General features: G+C 36.7%; 1 protein-coding gene across 4 annotated transcripts in view; it reads right to left on the reverse strand.

Moving 5' to 3' along the window:
* Positions 1–732: 732 nt before the first annotated feature.
* The window catches only part of LOC117328738 (WD repeat-containing protein 19-like), a 47,218-nt gene continuing 22,027 nt past the window's right edge, over positions 733–25,923 (reverse strand). Inside the window, exons 16-35 of one of the 4 annotated variants that reach the window (XR_004533032.1) lie at positions 25,491–25,557; positions 23,071–23,243; positions 20,735–20,772; positions 20,427–20,524; positions 19,898–19,959; positions 19,332–19,442; positions 18,740–18,978; positions 13,740–13,815; positions 13,400–13,482; positions 12,880–13,020; positions 11,687–11,776; positions 11,340–11,464; positions 10,933–11,042; positions 10,459–10,602; positions 9,112–9,208; positions 7,279–7,485; positions 5,163–5,437; positions 3,520–3,596; positions 2,567–2,807; positions 733–2,426 (exon numbers count right to left, since the gene is read on the reverse strand). Coding sequence is in view for 3 of the 4 variants with exons in the window: in XM_033886249.1 (XP_033742140.1) it covers positions 2,693–2,807; positions 3,520–3,596; positions 5,163–5,437; positions 7,279–7,485; positions 9,112–9,208; positions 10,459–10,602; positions 10,933–11,042; positions 11,340–11,464; positions 11,687–11,776; positions 12,880–13,020; positions 13,400–13,482; positions 13,740–13,815; positions 18,740–18,978; positions 19,332–19,442; positions 19,898–19,959; positions 20,427–20,524; positions 20,735–20,772; positions 23,071–23,243; positions 25,491–25,557 (2,328 nt within the window). In the remaining variant the exon portion in view is untranslated. The other 3 variants (XM_033886249.1, XM_033886251.1, XM_033886250.1) reach the window with 3 other exon arrangements.

Below are 25,923 nucleotides of genomic sequence, written 5' to 3' on the forward strand. Positions count from 1 at the left end.
GGTGTCGTCGATTTGATCTAGATTTGTATGGCGGGTGTCGTTGATTTGATCCAGATTTGTGTTTGGTGTCGTTGATTTGATCTAGATTTGTATGGTGGGTGTCGCCGATTTGATCTTGATTTGTACGACGGGTATCATTGATTTGATATAGATTTGCATGGCGGGTGTCGGCGATTTGATCCAGATTTGTATGTTTGGTGTCACCGATTTGATCTAGATTTGTATGGTGGGTGTCGGCGATTTGATCCATATTTGTATGGTGGGTGTTTTGTCGATTTGATCCAAATTTGTATTGCGGGTGTCGTTGATTTAATCCAGATGTTTATGAAGGGTGTCGTCGATTTAATCTAGATTTGTATGGAGGGTGTCGTCGATTTAATCAAGATTTGTATGAAGGGTGTCGTCGATTTAATCAAGATTTGTATGAAGGGTGTCGTCGATTTAATCAAGATTTGTATGAAGGGTGTCTTCGTAGATTAATCAGAACACCATTACTCTTCCAGATCTATGTTTTTGTTCTTTGTTTTCTTATTTTGCTCTCAGTTTTATCTATTATGAGTTGGAAAAAAATTATAATTATGTCTCCTGATGATTCAGCTGGTGAATAGGGAACAGTCATACCAAACCTACACAGTCACACTACAGTGGCATAGGGCGCGGGACTTCTGTTTGTTTCGTTCCCATGTCTGGAAGATTATATTCTGTGATACACACATAAATCACAAACAACAATTTTAAGTTACAATATAATTTCTTGTAAATCACAGAAGCATTGTCAATTTTACATAAAAGTTCCTTTAAAACAGTCAGATCTTCAAAAATGACGGATATTTTCTATCACAATTTGTACATACATCTTTGGACGGTAGTAGAGAGGCACAAAGTATGTCCATATGACTGGAAAAACATCACAATTTTCAGTAACAAAAACCTATAAATATTAAATATTGTAATCACCATTAGAAATCTCTTTTATTGGGACGGTAATAACAGCACTATTCTTCTACGTAGAAAAAATCTCAGGAAGTTACATTTGAAAATTTCAGTGGAGATAATTTATGTTTTATGTATCAACTAAAAAATACATTTGTTAACTTGTAATTATGGATTCATTAAAATAGTTGTAGACAAGTGAAAGCATAAATTAGCAAGAATGCCAGGTATACATCATTTTATAAATTACCCTTTCCCAACTTTATATTGTTTTTATAGAACGAGGATGCACAGTATTCCTGTTGTATATAGAACAGGACTAAAGCAGCCATCAACATGTATTTTGTATTATTTTCCATTCCAATGAAGTCTTGAATTTTCTTCCACAATGAAGTTTACAATTTACATGGACACATCTATACAATCAAACCTGAATTTAGCGACTCTTTCTCATATGTGACCGTATTTTCCCTTTAAATTTCCTATGTTATTTACTACTATGCTAGTTACCTGAACCTGGATTAATAGACGCCAGTCATCCGACCTTTTTTTATTACCTCCCTTGGAAGGTCACATATGACAAGTTTGACTATACTAACGTTTTTCTAGATGACAAAATTCACAAATTGAATTCTGTCTTCACAAAAGTTTACATTTACAAAAAGGCAGTGTTATGATTATAATATTTCAATTCCCTATCAACATGTAAATTGTAACTTTATGGTTTAGCATGGCCCTACTTATATTGTAAACATGTTATCACTTATCAAATAAAAATACGAGTTTACATTATGTAATTATAACATTTAACAGTTAATCAGTTCAATACCGTTTCTACAGAACTTTATTTATTTTTAACTTTCTATCCAAAATTTTCCATTTGAAAAGAAATATACAAAATGTACCAGCTAACCACAACCTAACAGACAGGTAACTACAAAAGTAATCAGTCACTTTAACTATAAAACTTAAAATCTCTTATTCCATTCACTAATATTTCTGGTTCATCTTGATGATATAACCACAGGCGTCTGAAGTTCTGACAGTAAACCGAGATATAATACCATAGAAAAAATAAGAGTATCTACTATAAAAAAAAGAATAGATACTCTTATTTTTTCTATGGTATTATATCTCAGTTTACTGTCAGAACTTCAGACGCCTGTGATATAACAACAGACCATGGGCTGATATTTATATAGTCTCTCAGAGTACGACATTCTCCACATTATAAATATTTAGTTCAGGATATGATTATCCAAAATAACACTGCGACCTACAAATTAGGGATTTCATTATGCCATCTGTAAAATAAAACATGGAATGTATCAATAAATACCGGTGGGCCTTCAATGTAATGTAAGATGGGGTGTTTCTTTAATTCTACTGATCCCCTACATACTGTTTTGACACTGTGTTGTCACAGTTATAAGTTAGATTTCTAAAGGACCATGAGAATACACAATAAAGCTGCTGTAGGTAACATCTGATGCCTTGACACAGAGTCGGCCTATACGTTACATTGAGTGTCTGATGCCTCGACACAGAGTCGGCCTATACGTTACATTGAGTGTCTGATGCCTCGACACAGAGTCGGCCTATGGTCCTATACGTTACATTGAGTGTCTGATGCCTCGACACAGAGTCGGCCTATAGTCCTATACGTTACATTCAGTGTTTATGTATATTTTCTGGTGTACACATTTTCCAGTTGATCAAGGTCCACCTTCTGTAACACAGTAAGACTGGTCCTCTGACATCACTCGGTGCCCTCCTCAGGAGTAAGGTAGTGCTGGGTGTCCACCACTTTCTGAACATTCTCCTTGATAACCTTCTCTGTACACATAGGACAACTGTCTTCTATTTCCAACAACCTGAAAACAAAGATACATATATTAAAATAGTGCTTATTGTAATGGGGATCATTACACATGTCCCCTAAACTAGTCTTAAATGAACAATTTGATATCGCAATAGTATTTGTGGTGTCATACTACATCTACATACCCATTTTCATCAAAATCGATAAACAAAAAAAAAAAAAAAAAAAAAAAACGATCAATGTAAAATTTTTTAACCAATCAGCAGTCTCGATGTGGTTGCTTGGGCAACAAGACCCATGCGGTTGTATGCAGTCCGTGTAGAGGTTATTTCTGTGGGGATTAATATCATGGTTTATATCGGTAAGTTATACGTGTAGAGGTTATTTCTGTGAATATTTCTTTTGCACCTGTTCCATAAATACCAGGTACATCATAAATAATACCTGGGAACACTTTCAGAGCTGAATGGCCTTCACATAGATATCCATGTTACAGTATAGTAGTAGTGAACACATGACGGTATTAAAATGATAACTATATATAGGTAAGGACATGTCCCAACATCGTCAGTGATACTGATAGTTCAGTAAGTAGATTGTTAGTCCTACCCTTTAATTAATAATTCATCTCCTATTTTCTTTCCTACTTAACATGACCAGTGTACACTTGTGAGAAGTAGAAAGGTATCTGTCAGTGAATGGTTGTAATATATATGTAAAGGAAACAAGAGACAAGGGATATTCTCTATAACATCACTACTAACCTTATAAACTCAGAAAATAATGCAGGGAAATCACATTTAGGACAGGCAGCCATGTCGTCTTTGACGAGATGTCGACCCTGAAATATAAAAACAGCTTCAAATAAACTGTTAAAAACTAAAATGATTCAAACTATTTACCTTGGTCAAATGTATGCTTATGGAATATTACAATAATTTCTGATAACACTTACTGACTCTATATAGTTAAAACAACTCTTCGTTATTACATGAAAGGACTAATAAATATACATAATCATGTATTGAAAATTACACTACAAAAAATAAATATCAGATGTAAAATATTATTATGTAATGATATTTTACACTTACCGTGATGTTATTTTTACACTCACCGTGATTGTACACTACGGTATGTTATTTTTACACTCACCATGATTGTACAGTACGGTATGTTATTTTTACACTCACCGTGATTGTACAGTACGGTATGCTATTTTTACACTCACTGTGATTGTACAGTACGGTATGTTATTTTTACACTCACCGTGATTGTACAGTACGGTATGTTATTTTTACACTCACCGTGATTGTACAGTACGGTATGTTATTTTTACACTCACCGTGATTGTACAGTACGGTATGTTATTTTTACACTCACCGTGATTGTACAGTACGGTATGTTATTTTTACACTCACCGTGATTGTACAGTACGGTATGTTATTTTTACACTCACCGTGATTGTACAGTACGGTATGTTATTTTTACACTTACCGTGATTGTACAGTACTGTATGTTATTTTTACACTCACCGTAATTGTACAGTACGGTGTGTTATTTTTACACTCACCGTGATTGTACAGTACGGTATGTTATTTTTACACTCACCGTAATTGTACAGTACGGTGTGTTATTTTTACACTCACCGTAATTGTACAGTACGGTGTGTTATTTTTACACTCACCGTGATTGTACAGTACGGTATGTTATTTTTACACTCACCGTGATTGTACAGTACGGTATGTTATTTTTACACTCACCGTAATTGTACAGTACGGTGTGTTATTTTTACACTCACCGTGATTGTACAGTACGGTATGTTATTTTTACACTCACCGTAATTGTACAGTACGGTGTGTTATTTTTACACTCACCGTGATTGTACAGTACGGTATGCTATTTTTACACTCACCGTGATTGTACAGTACGGTATGCTATTTTTACACTCACCGTGATTGTACAGTACGGTATGTTATTTTTACACTCACCGTGATTGTACAGTACGGTATGTTATTTTTACACTCACCGTGATTGTACAGTACGGTATGTTATTTTTACACTTACCGTGATTGTACAGTACGATATGTTATTTTTACACTCACTGTGATTCTACAGTACGATATGTTATTTTTACACTCACCGTGATTGTACAGTACGATATGTTATTTTTACACTCACCGTAATTGTACAGTACGGTATGCTATTTTACACTCACCGTGATTGTACAGTACGGTATGTTATTTTTACACTCACCGTGATTGTACAGTATGGTATGCTATTTTTACACTCACCGTGATTGTACAGTAAGTATGTTATTTTTACACTCACCATGATTGTACAGTACGGTATGTTATTTTTACACTCACCGTGATTGTACAGTACGGTATGTTATTTTTACACTCACCGTGATTGTACAGTACGGTATGCTATTTTTACACTCTGGACACATAAGATCCGTCTCTGGTAACTGAAAACCACAATAGGGACACGGTGTTAGGGGTTCCTCCTCCTCGGTCTTATCTGGCTTACGGACAATCATCTCTATCTTCTTCTTAAACTTGAGATCAATTTGATTCCTGTACTCCGGTCTCATTAACATGGCAGCGTAACTGAAGGAGGAGTTTTTAAGGCCGGCTCTGTGACACTCGATAACCGTGGACGTGAGGATAGGCACAATATCTGTAACACAGAGTATAAACTCAAATCAAATTATCTGTAAGGTAGAAAACCAGAGTATAAACTCAAGTTAAATTATCTGTAAGGCAGAAAACCAGTAAAAACTCAAATCAAAGTATCTGTAAGGTAGTAAACCAGAGTAAAAACTCAAATCAAATTGTCTGTAAGGTAGAAAACCAGAGTATAAACTCAAGTCAAATTATATGTAAGGTAGAAAACCGGAGTATAAACTCAAATTAAATTATATGTAAGGTAGAAAACCAGAGTATAAACTCTAGTCAAATTATCTGTAAGGTAGTAAACCAGAGTAAAAACTCAAATCAAATTATCTGTAAGGTAGAAAACCAGAGTATAAACTCAAATTAAATTATCTGTAAGGTAGAAAACCGGAGTATAAACTCAAATCAAATTATCTGTAAGGTAGAAAACCAGTATAAACTCAAATCAAATTATCTGTAAGGTAGAAAACCGGAGTATAAACTCAAATCAAATTATCTGTAAGGTAGAAAACCAGAGTATAAACTCAAATCAAATTATCTGTAAGGTAGAAAACCGGAGTATAAACTCAAATCACATTATCTGTAAGGTAGAAAACCAGAGTATAAACTCAAATCAAATTGTCTGTAAGGTAGAAAACCGGAGTATAAACTCAAATCAAATTATCTGTAAGGTAGAAAACCAGAGTATAAACTCAAGTCAAATTATATGTAAGGTAGAAAACCAGTATAAACTCAAATAAAATTATCTGTAAGGTAGAAAACCAGTATAAACTCAAATCAAATTATCTGTAAGGTAGAAAACCAGTATAAACTCAAATCAAATTATCTGTAAGGTAGAAAACCAGAGTATAAACTCAAATCAAATTATATGTAAGGTAGAAAACCAGTATAAACTCAAATTAAATTATATGTAAGGTAGAAAACCAGTATAAACTCAAATCAAATTATATGTAAGGTAGAAAACCAGTATAAACTCAAATCAAATTATCTGTAAGGTAGAAAACCAGAGTATAAACTCAAATCAAATTATATGTAAGGTAGAAAACCAGTATAAACTCAAATTAAATTATATGTAAGGTAGAAAACCAGAGTATAAACTCTAGTCAAATTATCTGTCAGGTAGAAAACCAGAGTATTAACCCAAATCAAATTATCTTCCCCAAAAATTACACAATTACGGTATATGTCTCGTCTGTTCTGTTTTGTCAACATTCACAAAATTTTCAGTATCTTTTTTTTTTTAAATGCCTCCACTTGATAGCCTGGAAGCACCCAGTATACACATAAGACATGTTTTTATTTAAGTATAACAAAACAAATACCAAATTTTGCAAAATCACTCAATTCTCAAAATTTACCTAAATATGACATTTTTACCCAAAAATCACTCTTTCTGAAAAGTGAGAAGATATAATTTATCATGAAAGTTATTCCAATGACTATATACTAATTTGTAAGTCAATTGGAGAAGCAATAAATACTTGATATCAATTCCTCAAAAGATAAGGTTTTGACCCAAACATACAGCAAAGCATTGAAATTAATGTAATCTGTAGAGTGTGTTGAGATATCCGTACTAAACAGAACTATATTTCAAGTTTGGTGGAATAACATTGACGCTTTTTGAGAAACAGCTAAACACAAAATATTTAGAATCCCTTATCCTAATATCCCTAGGTACAACTATCTGTCACTGAACCATAAACTCTGGAAGATATTTCATAAATAAAGGGTGTGTCAACTTTCTAAATGCAAAACTTTAAAGTAAAATGTTGACAACCCTGGCATTATAGTAACACCATAGTCACTCAGGCGTGACAATAAACTGACATATCAGAGACTCACGAGAAGGAAATTTGCTGATGTTATTAGCCACACGGATGAGCATTCTAGCGCCCTTGAGATGGTCGCCATGTTTGACGTGGATCTTGACGAGGATATAGCTGTGGAGAATCATCAGGTTGGTAGCCATCTCTGCTGGAATCTTGATCTTCTGTTCCTTCAACTCCTGGTACATACTGAATAGGACGTCGTGGGCGTTACGGTAGTTACCTGGAAAGGGGACATTACATTTATTAGGACGTCGTGGGCGTTACGATAGTTACCTGGAAAGGAGACATTACATTTATTAGGACGTCGTGGGCGTTACGGTAGTTACCTGGAAAGGGGACATTACATTTATTAGGACATCGTGGGCGTTACGATAGTTACCTGGAAAGGGGACATTACATTTATTAGGACATTGTGGGCGTTACGATAGTTACCTGGAAAGGAGACATTACATTTAATAGGACATCGTGGGCGTTACGATAGTTACCTGGAAAGGGGACATTACATTTATTAGGACGTCGTGGGCGTTACGATAGTTACCTGGAAAGGTGACATTACATTTATTAGGACGTCGTGGGCGTTACGATAGTTACCTGGAAAGGGGACATTACATTTAATAGGACGTCGTGGGCGTTACGATAGTTACCTGGAAAGGTGACATTACATTTATTAGGACATTGTGGGCGTTACGATAGTTACCTGGAAAGGGGACATTACATTTATTAGGACATCGTGGGCGTTACGATAGTTACCTGGAAAGGAGACATTACATTTATTAGGACATCGTGGGCGTTACGATAGTTACCTGGAAAGGAGACATTACATTTATTAGGACGTCGTGGGCGTTACGATAGTTACCTGGAAAGGGGACATTACATTTATTAGGACATCGTGGGCGTTACGATAGTTACCTGGAAAGGGGACATTACATTTATTAGGACGTCGTGGGCGTTACGATAGTTACCTGGAAAGGGGACATTACATTTATTAGGACGTCGTGGGCGTTACGATAGTTACCTGGAAAGGGGACATTACATTTATTAGGACGTCGTGGGCGTTACGATAGTTACCTGGAAAGGGGACATTACATTTAATAGGACGTCGTGGGCGTTACGATAGTTACCTGGAAAGGGGACATTACATTTAATAGGACGTCGTGGGCGTTACGATAGTTACCTGGAAAGGTGACATTACATTTATTAGGACATTGTGGGCGTTACGATAGTTACCTGGAAAGGGGACATTACATTTATTAGGACATCGTGGGCGTTACGATAGTTACCTGGAAAGGAGACATTACATTTATTAGGACATCGTGGGCGTTACGATAGTTACCTGGAAAGGAGACATTACATTTATTAGGACGTCGTGGGCGTTACGATAGTTACCTGGAAAGGGGACATTACATTTATTAGGACATCGTGGGCGTTACGATAGTTACCTGGAAAGGGGACATTACATTTATTAGGACATCGTGGGCGTTACGATAGTTACCTGGAAAGGGGACATTACATTTATTAGGACGTCGTGGGCGTTACGATAGTTACCTGGAAAGGGGACATTACATTTATTAGGACGTCGTGGGCGTTACGATAGTTACCTGGAAAGGGGACATTACATTTAATAGGACGTCGTGGGCGTTACGATAGTTACCTGGAAAGGGGACATTACATTTATAGATTATATCATTATTTGGAATTTTACCAAACCTCTGGTATAAAAATCTTTAATTTATACAGTTAATGTCTATATAATTGAATTATCTCCCCATGTCCTATGGTAAATGATGTCAAGGTGTAAAATATACACAGAAATAAGTATTTTTCAGATATTAAAACATAACTGTACCAGCATTCTGTTCCTCGCGAGCGATGATGATGGCAGTGCGAGCTGCTTCTCTGTACTGTTTCAGGGCCATATACAGCCGGAATAGGTACTTGGCATCCTACAATATTAACACATTCACTTAATACAGTACCTAATGAAAACAAAACCTGATAAACACAGTAAACTTTTTTAAAGTGATAATGATAGCAATTTCAGCAGTAGCCTTAGGAATGTTATCTGTCTCCCCCATGAGGAAATCTATGAGTTGTCTAGTGAGTTGTTACCCTAGGAATGTTATCTGTCTCCCCCATGAGGAAATCTATGAGCTGTCTAGTGAGCTGTTACCTTAGGAATGTTATCTGTCTCCCCCAACTGAGGAAATCTATGAGCTGTCTAGTGAGCTGTTACCTTAGGAATGTTATCTGTCTCCCCCATGAGGAAATCTATGAGCTGTCTAGTGAGCTGTTACCTTAGGAATGTTATCGGTCTCCCCCATGAGGAAATCTATGAGTTGTCTAGTGAGTTGTTACCTTAGGAATGTTACCTACGCACCCCCCCCCCCCCCCCCCCCCCCCCCCCCGAGGAAATCTATGTGTGTCTAGTGAGCTGTTACCTTAGGAATGTTATCTGTCTCCCCCAACTGAGGAAATCTATGAGCTGTCTAGTGAGCTGTTACCTTAGGAATGTTATCTGTCTCCCCCATGAGGAAATCTATGAGTTGTCTAGTGAGCTGTTAACTTAGGAATGTTATCTGTCTCCCCATGAGGAAATCTATGAGTTGTCTAGTGACCTGTTACCTTAGGAATGTTATCTGTCTCCCCCATGAGGAAATCTATGAGTTGTCTAGTGAGCTGTTACCTTAGGAATGTTATCTGTCTCCCCATGAGGAAATCTATGAGCTGTCTAGTGAGCTGTTTACCTTAGGAATGTTATCTGTCTCCCCCATGAGGAAATCTATGAGTTGTCTAGTGAGCTGTTACCTTAGGAATGTTATCTGTCTCCCCATGAGGAAATCTATGAGCTGTCTAGTGAGCTGTTTACCTTAGGAATGTTATCTGTCTCCCCATGAGGAAATCTATGAGTTGTCTAGTGAGCTGTTACCTTAGGAATGTTATCCGTCTCCCCCATGAGGAAATCTATGAGTTGCCTAGTGAGCTGTTACCTTAGGAATGTTATCTGCCCCCCCCCCCCCCCCCCCCCCCAACCCCCACCGAGGAAATCTATGAGTTGTCTAGTGAGCTGTTACCTTAGGAATGTTATCTGTCTCCCCCATGAGGAAATCTATGAGCTGTCTAGTGAGCTGTTACCTTAGGAATGTTATCTGTCTCCCCCATGAGGAAATCTATGAGCTGTCTAGTGAGCTGTTACCTTAGGAATGTTATCTGTCTCCCCCATGAGGAAATCTATGAGCTGTCTAGTGAGCTGTGTGTCGTTGGCTCGTCCTACAGTCTCTATAGCCAGCTCTATAGCCCTGCCATCCTCACCACTACAACGCAGGAAGTGCTTCATCGCCTGGAAATACAGCAAATATGACAGTTCAAATCTGTCATCAGTAACAGTAATGTGTATAACAGTTTAACACAAAGTTAGGTAAACTTTCGCTGACAATGGCAAAGCACCCATATTTCATATATAATAAGCTGTTTGACAGAAAATGAGCCAAAAACAACATGGATAAAGAGAATAAAAGGTTGCTTTAAATTTGCTAGAGAAGGAAGAAAAGATAATTCTGATGAATTTAATAATAAGGACCAGTAACTAAGTGTAAAAATTCCATTGTATACCGAACACATTATTTACACCGATGTATCAAACATGATAAAGTAAGTTATCTCCCCTTACCCTGCTGTACTGTCCACTGAGAAGGAAGAACTTTCCAGACAGGAAGTGGTTCTTCTCATTCTCAAAATAGAGAGCAATGCTCTGGTAGTCTTCTGGGGTAGCATCCGGACCTGAGAACAGGGAAAACATTCCGTTAGACATTGACAAATGGTAAAGTTTCGGTATAAATCTTGGAACACAATACATCAATCATTTGAAATTAAACATTAAATTCAATCATTATCTTTAACCTGAGTTTTTTTTCGTGAGAAATTTCTTGAAGGATTCATTCATTATTCAGATCTTAAGTATATAAAGTATTATGGCTATTAAAATATGTGTGATATATACATACTTTTTAACAGATAATGATGTAATACATCCTAGTGGTATGTGACAATATACCTCATCCCTTGTGGTTGACCTACCTATAATGTCGGCGTACGTCTCCATCTGATTATGTGTCTGAGCCAGCTGGAATGCCTCGTCATTACACTTCGACATCACCAGGAACTGGATAGCGGACGAGTAGTCATTCAACTTCTGGAAAAACCTACCAAAGGCAAAACGTGTCATTGTTACTACCTGGTACTGGTTAGACCACAAAGAACTGGGGTTGTACGGGAGGACGTACTGGCAGAGGAGGGGAGCTAACTCATGCTATTCCTCTGGACCACTATACTAACATGGTTTATCACTATTTAACATATTGTAACAGATCTCAGTATTAAAGTATTGTAGTAGTGAAGTTTGTACACTGATACAGGATACTTACTTAGCCACCATCTTGGCTCCCTCTATAGACTGAATATCACGAACAATTCTCACAGCTTCCTCTGGGTTCTGTAGGTAGTCGAGGTTTATCCTGAAAATAAAGTCAGCTATTGTTAATGAGTTATTGGAGATACATATTGACTTAAACATTAAAAATCACCAAATACCATTCAATCTGGCAAATTCAAAGTCTGTAGTTTTCACAAATACAATATAGCAGCTTATATTTAAATTAGTGAGTGTAAAATTTAGCATATTATCGTCTTGAATCAAGTTTTAAATTTTAGTCCATTTAATTATCGCTCAAGTTTCCCAATTGGTACTTAATTGTGTTCCAACATAGAAACGGGTATCTATTATGGTTGACAGGATCACTGGTAAGGTATAGCAGTATAGACCTGCAGGTACAAGGTGTATGCGAAGCGACACAGTACTGGTGGTGATTGGTCGTGACACAGTACTGGTGGTGATTGGTTGTATTGTACTGTGACGCGACACAGTACTGGTGGTGATTGGTTGTATTGTACTGTGACGTGACACAGTACTGGTGGTGATTGGTTGTATTGTACTGCGACGTGACACAGTACTGTTGGTGATTGGTTGTATTGTACTGCGACGCGACACAGTACTGGTGGTGATTGGTTTTATTGTACCTCAACGTGACACAGTACTGGTGGTGATTGGTTGTATTGTACTGTGACGTGACACAGTACTGGTGGTGATTGGTTGTATTGTACCTCAACGTGACAAATTACTGGTGGTGATTGGTTGTATTGTACTGTGACGTGACACAGTACTGGTGGTGATTGGTTGTACTGTACTGTACTGTGTATACAGTTTTTTGTCTGTATGAATTATTACATCACCCGAGTCATAAGTCAAGCCCACGACTTGGTATAAGTAAGTTCCAGCTAAGAACATGCGATGTGTTGGGGTAAAATAGTCAATTATCACTGATGTCAACATTTAGCGGCTCATACTTTAGTGTTTCAAATTAAAATAGTCGCTTAATAAGCTAAAATTTGCACCTCGTCAAAATAACCTGCTATGCAATATTCAAAATGGATATCATTCCAGATTCTAGGTCTGACACTTGGATTTATTATCTTAGAATAAAAGACTTAAATCCACAAGATATCTATATAGATGCAATGTTTGCCAGACCAGGAGTACTGGTGAGAATCCTTTATGTACCTGATGACATTGTCCCAGTCCTTGGCCTGTTTGTAGGCGTCCGCTGCCTCCTTGTAGCGACCGTCTGCTTCCTTAGCCTTAGCATACTGGGCGTGGATCTTTGGAGAGGTAATGTGTGACAGAAGCTCTCCAACTTTGTTCCTGTAAAACACAGATTGTTACACTAGAGATTGATGGAACAATGTTTTTCCATAACTTATTTCTCCATGTATCTTTAGGGGGAAAATATCCTAGGATACCACAGATATGATAAACTTCAAATTTTACATCTAAGAATTATGAACATTTTATATTTTTGATATCAAACTGAAATCACACAAATTTTCACAGAAAGAATGATACAACCATCCCATCACTGAAAGAATGATACAACCATCCAATCACTGAAAGAATGATACAACCATCCCATCACTAAAAGAATGATACAACCATCCAATCATTGAAAGAATTATACAACCATCCCATCACTGAAAGAATGATACGACCATCTCTTCAAATACAGAGACAAAGTACGACTCACCAATTCTTACTGCGGATGTAGACAGAAGCCGCTTTGTCATAGTAACCTCCATGTTCGTATAACATGGCAGCTTCCTGCCATTGCTGAAAGACAAAATTTGTGTAGTGAAGGTACTTTCATGGTATTACAAATAATATGTTTGTTTTTACTTGTCAATAAACAGATCAAATGAAGCCAGGAGTGATAGGACCTGAAGTATAAATCTTATACCTTTGTTAAAACTAATACTGACTCCATATTACAAATAAATAATACTTCATGTAGACTTAGTTTTCTCTCTAATGCTGTCAGACTATGACCATCTAATCTTCAGAAACCAAACAATGAGGCTGGCTGTTACCTTCATTCCCTCCAGTATACTGGCACACTCCTTCTTCAGTATCCTACTGGGCATCTTCAGGGCCATGTTTACACCTCTATAATCATAACATATAAATAATACAATAAAAACTGGTTACCTTAATCAGACAATTATGATAACATATCAATAATACAATAAAACCTGGAAACCTTAATCTGACAATTATCATAACATATCAATAATACAATAAAAACTGGTTACCTTAATCAGACAATTATGATAACATATCAATAATACAATAAAACCTGGAAACCTTAATCTGACAATTATCATAACATATCAATAATACAATAAAAACTGGAAACTGTAGTTTCATGTTAGTCTAAAGTTGATCCTGTTTTTTCGCAATATATAAACAATATATTGAAAGTAAAATTCCCATTTTCCCTTCTAAACATAATCATGAAACAATTTTTAATTTATCATGTATTTTATTTTAACTTAATCTTAATATAAAATACCTTAAATTGTTCTCAGTAGCCTCAATACGAAGGCAACATACAAATATTAAATCTCTGTAGGACTATCTTCTTTACAGTAAAATCTATTTATAACGTATTGCTGGGGACTGGCGAAATATATACTTATAAGGTGAAAACGTTATATCCTTCATGGGGAAATCACAGGTATACTTCATGTGTGAAATACAAGTAACACAGTCAGATCTTATTAACAATTTAATTCAAGTTTTTAATATTAACATTTCATAACAGGAAACAAAAGCAATATTTACATTATGTACAGAAACAGCAAATGATACGGCCATGACTATTTCACAGCATGGTTAAGGTTGAATTGTCTATTGCTTAAAAACGATGTAATCAGTGATCGCTTTGTATTATCTCTATTGCTGACGATGACATTTTTCTAGCAGCTGTTTTGTAGAACTGACCACAGCTATTTAATATCTTACTGATAAAAACACTGAATGTAATCAGTTCCCCTTTTTAATTGTGACAAAATACCAGCAGCTGACAATTTGACCATGTTTGTGTAATAAAGTATTGTAAGTGTTTACCAATGCGTATCTTACATGTACTCACATACGTCATACCAGGGGAAATTGATACATTAAAACTAGAAATATGTTGTTTGCGGAAACATTATAACGGCACAAATTAACAAGGATTATATAGGTGTTTTGACTGGGATTTTGTATTCATACGTTATTGCCAGAAATAGGTTAGAACTGAACACTTTATATATTCATATGTTATTGCCAGAAATAGGTTAGAACTGAACACTTTATATATTCATATGTTATTGCCAGAAAGAGGTTAGAACTGAATACTTTTAAATTATAAAGAGATTTTACTGTATATGTATCAGGACTAACCCAATGACAGATATATCATACCAACATACAGATCTGATACCTTCCAGACAGACAGACAGGCTATGTCTGCTACAAAGATAGATATTATACCTACCTACGGATATCTCCCATCCGGATAGACATACAAGCTGTGTCTGGTACAAAGATAGATATTATACCTACCTACGGGTATGTCCCATCTAGATAGACATACGAGCTGTGTCTGGTACAAAGATACCTACCTACAGATATCTCCTATCCGGATAGACAGACAGGCTATGTCTGGTACAAAGATAGATATTATACCTACCTACGGATATCTCCTATCCGGATAGACATACGAGCTATATGTCTGGTACAAAGATACCTACCTACGGATATCTCCCATCTGGATAGACATACGAGCTATGTCTGGTACAAAGATAGATATTATACCTACCTACGGATATCTCCCATCCGGATAGACATACGAGCTATGTCTGGTACAAAGATAGATATTATACCTACCTACGGATATCTCCTATCCGGATAGACATACGAGCTATATGTCTGGTACAAAGATACCTACCTACGGATATCTCCCATCTGGATAGACATACAAGCTATGTCTGGTATAAAGATAGATATTATACCTACCTACGGATATCTCCTATCCGGATAGACATACGAGCTATATGTCTGGTACAAAGATACCTACCTACGGATATCTCCCATCTGGATAGACATACGAGCTATGTCTGGTATAAAGATAGATATTATACCTACCTACGGATATCTCCCATCCGGATAGACATACGAGCTATGTCTGGTACAAAGATAGATATTATACCTACCTACGGATATCTCCCATCTAGATAGACATACGAGCTGTGTCTGGTACAAAGATAGATATTATACCTACCTACGGATATCTCCCATCCGGATAGACATACGAGCTGTGTCTGGTACAAAGATAGATATTATACCTACCTACGGATAACTCCCATCCGGATAGACATACGAGCTATGTCTGGTACAAAGATAGATATTATACCTACCTACGGATATCTCCCATCTAGATAGACATACGAGCTATGTCTGGTACAAAGATAGATATTATACCTACCTACGGATATCTCCCATCTAGATAGACATATGAGCTATGTCTGGTACAAAGATAGATATTATACCTACCTACGGATATCTCCTATCCGGATAGACATACGAGCTATGTCTGGTACAAAGATATCTACCTACGGATATCTCCTATCCGGATAGACATACGAGCTATGTCTGGTACAAAGATAGATATTATACCTACCTACGGATATCTCCCATCCGGATAGACATACGAGCTGTGTCTGGTACAAAGATAGATATTATACCTACCTACGGATATCTCCCATCCGGATAGACATACGAGCTGTGTCTGGTACAAAGATAGATATTATACCTACCTACGGATAACTCCCATCCGGATAGACATACGAGCTATGTCTGGTACAAAGATAGATATTATACCTACCTACGGATATCTCCCATCTAGATAGACATACGAGCTATGTCTGGTACAAAGATAGATATTATACCTACCTACGGATATCTCCCATCCGGATAGACATACGAGCTGTGTCTGGTACAAAGATAGATATTATACCTACCTTACGGATAACTCCCATCCGGATAGACATACGAGCTATGTCTGGTACAAAGATAGATATTATACCTACCTACGGATATCTCCTATCCGGATAGACATACGAGCTATATGTCTGGTACAAAGATACCTACCTACGGATATCTCCCATCTGGATAGACATACGAGCTATGTCTGGTATAAAGATAGATATTATACCTACCTACGGATATCTCCTATCCGGATAGACATACGAGCTATATGTCTGGTACAAAGATACCTACCTACGGATATCTCCCATCTGGATAGACATACGAGCTATGTCTGGTATAAAGATAGATATTATACCTACCTACGGATATCTCCCATCCGGATAGACATACGAGCTATGTCTGGTACAAAGATAGATATTATACCTACCTACGGATATCTCCCATCTAGATAGACATACGAGCTGTGTCTGGTACAAAGATAGATATTATACCTACCTACGGATATCTCCCATCCGGATAGACATACGAGCTGTGTCTGGTACAAAGATAGATATTATACCTATCTACGGATAACTCCCATCCGGATAGACATACGAGCTATGTCTGGTACAAAGATAGATATTATACCTACCTACGGATATCTCCCATCTAGATAGACATACGAGCTATGTCTGGTACAAAGATAGATATTATACCTACCTACGGATATCTCCCATCTAGATAGACATACGAGCTATGTCTGGTACAAAGATAGATATTATACCTACCTACGGATATCTCCTATCCGGATAGACATACGAGCTATGTCTGGTACAAAGATATCTACCTACGGATATCTCCTATCCGGATAGACATACGAGCTATGTCTGGTACAAAGATAGATATTATACCTACCTACGGATATCTCCCATCCGGATAGACATACGAGCTGTGTCTGGTACAAAGATACCTACCTACGGATATCTCCTATCCGGATAGACATACGAGCTATGTCTGGTACAAAGATAGATATTATACCTACCTACGGATATCTCCCATCCGGATAGACATACGAGCTATGTCTGGTACAAAGATAGATATTATACCTACCTACGGATATCTCCCATCCGGATAGACATACGAGCTGTGTCTGGTACAAAGATAGATATTATACCTACCTACGGATATCTCCTATCCGGAAAGACATACGAGCTATGTCTGGTACAAAGATAGATATTATACCTACCTACGGTACTTACCTACGGATATGTCCCATCCGGATAGACATACGAGCTATGTCTGGTACAAAGATACCTACCTACGGATATCTCCCATCTAGATAGACATACGAGCTGTGTCTGGTACAAAGATAGATATTATACCTACCTACGGATATCTCCCATCAGATAGACATACGAGCTGTGTCTGGTACAAAGATAGATATTATACCTACCTACGGATATCTCCCATCAGATAGACATACGAGCTGTGTCTGGTACAAAGATAGATATTATACCTACCTACGGATATCTCCCATCCGCATAGACATACAAGATTATACCTACCTACGGATATCTCCCATCCAGATAGACATACAAGATTATACCTACCTACGGATATCTCCTATCCGGATAGACATACGAGCTATGTCTGGTACAAAGATAGATATTATACCTACCTACGGATATCTCCCATCCGGATAGACATACGAGCTATGTCTGGTACAAAGATACCTACCTACGGATATCTCCCATCCGGATAGACATACGAGCTGTGTCTGGTACAAAGATAGATATTATACCTACCTACGAATATCTCCCATCCGGATAGACATACGAGCTACGTCTGCTACAAAGATAGATATTATACCTACCTACGAATATCTCCCATCCGGATAGACATACGAGCTACGTCTGGTACAAAGATAGATATTATACCTACCTACGGATATCTCCCATCCGGATAGACATACGAGCTATGTCTGGTACAAAGATAGATATTATACCTACCTACGGATATCTCCCATCCGGATAGACATACGAGCTATGTCTGGTACAAAGATAGATATTATACCTACCTACGGATATCTCCCATCCGGATAGACATACGAGCTATCCCCGCAGCACAGACCTCATCATGTTCACGATCTTTATCTTGTCGAGTCACACCTTTTTCGTAATGTGACAGGGCATTCATGTAATCCCCGGTGAACTCCAATTGCTGGGCATACTCGCGCGAGATGTATGGGATCTGTTCAGGAGCCAGGGCCTTGGCCAGCTGTAGGGCACTGTCCCAATGTAACAGGTCTCGTCGCATCTGTTCCGACACATAGACATATTGTATACAAGACATAACCTAATGAATATCACTTATCATATCTTTTTTTTTCTTTCTAATCCTAGATATGTTTATATGTTCAAAGTTATCATGGTTGTGGAGAAAACATCTTATTAAAACTAAAATTTTGTGATTTGTTTATTTGAAATAACCATACATGTATAAGTTACATATTGTATGTTATTTTATTTTAAGTAACCATACATGTATAAGTTACATATATACTGCATGTTATTTTACACATCAATCAATCAAACCAAACATCTAATCTTACAACAGGTGTAAAACATTAGTCCTAGTACCCATGTATCAACGTAATCTACATGACCCACCTCGAGAGCAGCCAGTGGTTTCCCCGAGGCCAGGAACAGATCCTGTGCAAGGTTGAACTCGGCCAGGTACATGGCGATGTAGCCAGACAGTAGATTCCTGTCCTCGAGGTGCTACAACAGAACATATAAGTAATATGTAGATGTTTCCTAGTAATCAATGTTTATATCTGTTTCCATATCATCCTCTTGTTACAGATCCACATACAAATGTACATAACATTATTTCCACTGGACTATATGTCTCCTACAGCACCAGTAATCCCTTCCATTTACTGGATACCAAAACTTTGGCATACACATAAATCAATGTACTTTTAAAGAGGAGGTAGTTCTGGCACAATTCTATGATAGTCAATGTGAGAAAATATTGGAAAGGACCAATTGAATATAGGTTTAGCCTGTTGTCTAATCCATTTATTTATATATCTTTATGTAATTGTATATACATGTATTACCTGATAATAACATATTTTAAAAACAAATGTGAGAACAGGGTGTAAGGTACATTGTATGTAGGGGTGGAGTATATTTATTGCACAGAGCATCACATAACAGAAAAAAGTTACCTTGATCTGTTGGAGAGAAGTGACCATACCAACATCCCCTATCTCTCTGTACACTCTCATAGCTACAACACAGGAATTACATCAACATAGCTACAACACAGGAATTACATATAAACAATTTATGGGTCAGTGAATGTTACACAGTATTTTACTGTTCTCTTTTATCATATGTACAGCTTAGTAAAATTTGATTCAACAGCATTTTCGATATTTTATTTTCAATAATCTACGGATGTGTTTTATTAATTATTATAGTAAAAGTGATACATGTTTTCTTACCAGTCAACTTCAAAACTGGATAACGCCATCTTTTACTCACCTAAGTCCACTTTAAGACTGGACAGTGCCCCCTTTTACTCACCGAAGTCCACTTCTAGACTGGACAGTGCCCCCTTTTACTCACCAAAGTCCACTACCAGACTGGACACTGCCCCCTTTTACTCACCAAAGTCCACTTCCAGACTGGACAGTGCCCCCTTTTACTCACCAAAGTCCACTACCAGACTGGACACTGCCCCCTTTTACTCACCAAAGTCCACTTCCAGACTGGACAGTGCCCCCTTTCCTAGCTCCAGCCAACACACTATGTCATTCATCTGATTACAGAGGTTCCAAGCATCTTTGAATCTACAAGAAAAGTCATTAGATATATAAAATCTTCATTTATGACATTTAAAACTTTGAAAAAACTGAATTTCTGGTTCATAAATTCTCAGTGAATACTCCTGTTATAATTAGAATCTACTTGGGAAGTAATTCTGAACAACAATTTAATAATTCTCAACCTGGTAGCAGGATAACTTTAATACAAATCTATCAATGGTAATTCATATTTACCTCCTCAACAGAGTCCCTTGATGTAGTGCTGATTTCATCTAAAATGATAAAAACAGGTTTACAGATCTGTATCACTTTCCTAACATATATTGAAGTTTGAAAATAGAAAAAAAACTAGAAGTTTGTTAGTAAATCATGAATACCCCTTTCCTGCTTTATTTCAACCCCCACAAATGTCATCAAAAATCTGGCTAAAACACTTAAACCTGTATTGCAGTGGTGTACGTATGGAAGATTGGTTAGTCTGGGGCATGAGTAAGATTTATATAATGATCTAGAACAAAATAACAGACATTCCAATTCTAAACTAAAGTTACAGGCATATATATATAGACCTGATCGAAAAAGATTTCAATGATAATGATTCCTATATCAAGTATGATTTTGGTGGGTTTTTTTTTAATTTATCTTAACTTTTGTTTTTGAGATTTATGTTTTTCATTTAGTGAATTTATAACAAGTGAACATCATGTGACTTTAACCTAACAAGTACTATTACAGTAAAAAATAAAGTGTAATTTGAGATATTTCCAGCTACCCTAACCCTACACTTTATCAATGTTGCTTTCCAGCAAAGGTGAATATCTTGAAAGGGGCTAAATCTCTTTCTGTACTCTGCTGTTCAGCAAGACTTGTTTAATTAGACAATACTTCAAGTAAAACAAGAGCTGTTGGAGAACAGCATAGCTCGTCTCACAAATGTTTGTCAATAAATAATTAAAATATATTAATTGGAATGGTTTCGCAAATTGCATTAATAATATTTATATTGTTTACTTGATCAGATTATGCTTTGTGAATTCATGCAATTTTCAAAACCATACGAATTTATATATATATATATTATTTATTGACAAACATTCGGGAGACAAGCTATGCTATTGTAGATTAAATGAATATATTAAATACAAATGTAATTGCTTTTGGACATATTTCTTCAATTTTTTGACAAAATATTATCCTGATGAGAGTTGTCTCCCTTGAAAAATGTGGATCGGTATAAATTGTCTATTGTGAGCATTTTCACATTGTTTTATTTTCAGTTTCACCCCAAGAAGGGATAGTGTAACTTCATAGGGACTCTTTTACCAAATATCAGCACCCTAGTACAATCATAAAGTGATGTGTTAAATAGCTTTCAACATTTGCACCTTTTTTTTTTTTAAATGTGTTTTTTCCCCAAAACAATATTTCAGTTTAACTCCGGCAAGGGATAGTTTAACCCCCACAGGGAACCTAATACCATGTATTACTATGCCTTTCAACACTCACAATATAAACTTAACACAAAGTCCAAAGATTTAAAAACAAAAACAAAAAAACACAGATTTAAAAAGAAAAAATCTAATTTTTTTCTAAAGTTTTACTCCAGGAAGGGATTGCCTTACTCCATAGGGACTCTATTGCCAAATATCAGCACCCTAGTACAATTATAAAGTGATGTATTAAAACCTCTTAACACTTGCACCAAAAACTTCACGCAGAAATATTCTAAGTCCAAAATTTTGAAAATTCTGTTTTTTTCCCAAAACATTTTTTTAGTTTAACTCCGGCAGGGGATAGTTTAACCCAAGAGGGAGTCTATTACCAATTATCAGCACCCTAGTACAATTATAAAGTGATGTATTAATACCTTTCAACACTTGCACCAAAAACTTAACGCAGAAATATTCTAAGTCCAAAAATTTGAAAATTCTGTTTTTTTCCCAAAAAAAATCTTTTAGTTTAACTCCGGCAGGGGATAGTTTAACCCAAGAGGGAGTCTATTACCAATTATCAGCACCCTAGTACAATTATAAAGTGATGTATTAATACCTTTCAACACTTGCACCAAAAACTTAACGCAGAAATATTCTAAGTCCAAAAATTTTCAAAAATCTGGGTTTTTTTTCCAAAAAATCTTTTAGTTTAACTCCGGCAGGGGATAGTTTGACCCCCACAGGGACCATATTACCATAAATTACTATGCCTTTCAACACTTCCACCAAAAATTTAACATTTGGAAAACCAACGCCGGCGCCGACGCCGACGCCGGAGTGACGACATAAGCTCTCACACGAGCTGATAAAAAGTACTTTAAAGTGGAACTGTTTTACCCTTTTATAAATACAACAGTGATACTCTATACTTATAACAACTACAGTGATACTCTATACTTATAACAACTACAGTGATACTCTATACTTATAACAACTACAGTGATACTCTATACTTATAACAACTACAGTGATACTCTATACTTATAACAACTACAGTGATACTCTATACTTATAACAACTACAGTGATACTCTATACTTATAACAATGATCGATGTTTTATATTCGTTGTCACCTACCATCTCCTTATCCATTTCCTCCAAGTTTTCAGAGAACAATGCCGCATGTGTTTCAAGGAGAAGTGTGCCAAGTCGTCCACTTTCAGTTTGAAGAGTTACCTCCCCATTATACAGCAGGATCGGCACCTGGCCATATGGCAAACGTGTCTCTCCAGCGTAATCTACCTGGGGCCCTAAAACAGAAAAAAAAACATATATCATAGGGGTTCTGTAACGTGTAACAAGAACACATATCATAGGGGCTCTGTAACGTGTAACAAGGACATATATCATAGGGGCTCTGTAACGTGTAATAAGGACATACAGTGGAACTTCGTTAACTCGAACTCGGATAACCCGAATACCCCGCTTAACTCGAAGTACCTCGCCGGTCCCGGCCGAATTCTCTCTTTATCTTAGTAAAATAAACTCGGATAATTCGAATTCGGATAACTCGAAAAACTCGGATAATACGAAGTAAAAATTTGGTCCCAACAATAAAAATCCTACTTGAAATGTTCGAATAACTCGAAGTATAAGTTTCGTCGATCGGTGGCAAACGCCGACATTTTTTAAGAGCTAAATTCCGTTTGTAATACTGAACATATCGGCACTACTAACCTACATGCTATTATAAGTGTTTCATAAATTCATAAAAGAAATTGTCGGTTGAATCTTATAACAACAAGTCTTGGTGATAAAAAGTACTGCTTTACTTACATCAGGTAATTTCCCAAGGCGGTCGCCGATATCAGTACACACGATAGTCAACAACTCATCTACCCGTTCGCTCAAGCGGAACTAATCTCTGACACACCGGTAGATCTACCCGGCTGATGTTTTTACAGGTGTAGAAATTACACAGTCACCGGCGCCTATTAAATCTTTAAACTGCTGAAACAATAGCGTTATTACTGCCGAGGTGTTCAGAGTACAACTGTAACGGTCAGTGCTGTCTATAAATCGGGTAAAACGCCAACTCAGGGCAAATTTGTTGCAAATAAACTGGTTTAGGTTTGGGTTTATGGTTTAAACCTGGTTTTCAAAACGGTTTGTAAACTAAAACTGGTTTGCTCTTGAGAAACAAATGCAAAATTCTAGTTTTCAATATGGTGTCTTTGGAAGAAAAAGCTTCAGAGCAGTATTTGAAACGTTAATACCTCCTGAACGCACAAAAATCCCCCGAATCCCTAATTATGTTGAAGACATACTTCCACAATGCAATGACAGGGAAACGCATGCAGTTCTAGCAGACTTTCTTTCAAACACAAGGGAAAAACTGTCATACCAATGGGAAAACAATTATTAATATTTATAATTTATATTTTATTTGTCCAGTCAAATGACACTACAAGCCATAGCTGGACCACGTAGCGCACTTCAAGAGCACATTCTGCATGTTGACAACATTCGCCATCTTGTTTTCAGATACGAAACCTTCCAAACCACAACCGGTGGTGGTTTGAATGGTTTAATAAACTAGTTTAGGTTTATCAGAAACAAATGAATGAACCGGTTTCAGTTTAAATGTGGTTTGAAACTGGTTTACTCAACAAATGGAAAGTTTACAGAACCGGTTCGAAACTGAAACTGGTTTTAGGAGAACAAATTCGCCCTCAGTTACAGTAACATTTTATACGCACATGCGCAGCCCAACTTCCGGTGCTAATACACATGGAAATGGCGTGGTTATCAATAAAAAGTAAGTAGGCCGATCAAACAGTATTTTATATATGTCCAATAGAAGGTAATGGTTCTGTTACGTTTTGTATGCAATCTGTGTTAAACTTAAACGGTTATTTGTTTTGACATTAATAACTTGTTATTTTGTCGAATTCCGTTTTATCGTTTACCTTTTGTAAACATGACTTGCACATCAGATCGTTATTGAAGTGACTAAGTGAAAGAAACTTTATCGTGACTGTATATCGGCAAAACTACACCAAATTACAAGTGACATAACGAAACATTACATATATATTTACATGTATTGACCAGTCTTCACACTAAACTGATGAGCGACAGAGCGAAGTTATAATGATTATATAATGTTGACAAATATTGACCAAACTTTTCACCAAAAACGATAACTCGCTTAATTCGAACACTCGGATAACTCGAAGTTTTTTCGTGGTCCCGTCGACTTCGAGTTAACGAAGTTCCACTGTATATCATAGGGGCTCTGTAACATGTAACAAGAACACATATCATAGGGGCTCTGTAACGTGTAACAAGGACATATATCATAGGGGCTCTGTAACGTGTAACAAGGATATATATCATAGGGGCTCTGTAACGTGTAACAAGGACATATATCATAGGGGCTCTGTAAAGTGTAACAAGAATATACAGGTATGTACACACTGTGAAAATTAATACTACTAATTATTAATGTAAGTATGATAATAATAAACAGTAACAAGAGTAGATATGATGTTTACCTTGAACGGACTCCCGACAGTAGAGGTAGGTACAAATCTTCTCCTCATCATAGGTAATGAAAACACCCTACAAAATCAACAAAAACACCTCATCAAAACATTCTATATGTACATATAGTTAACTCTCTAAGCTTCTTTGGAAATTTAATATTTCATATACATATTTGATTCTTCATTTGAACTCTTTATAAAGACTTCTGTAACAAGCATAATGAGTTTTGTAACATACACCTCCCCTACCAGTCCCGACTTGATTGCTGACAAGGATCTTCTAAAATAGTAGCAGTGACTTGTCTGATGTCCACATCTGTTAGTCACTATATTACATGACCTACGGTGGAATACCTTGTCTGACGTCCACATCTCTTAATCACTATATTACATGACCTCTAGTGGATTACCTTGTCTGATTTCCACATCTCTTAATCACTAC

The sequence above is a fragment of the Pecten maximus genome, chromosome 6, assembly GCF_902652985.1.
Source record: "Pecten maximus chromosome 6, xPecMax1.1, whole genome shotgun sequence".
Lineage (NCBI taxonomy): Eukaryota > Metazoa > Mollusca > Bivalvia > Pectinida > Pectinidae > Pecten > Pecten maximus.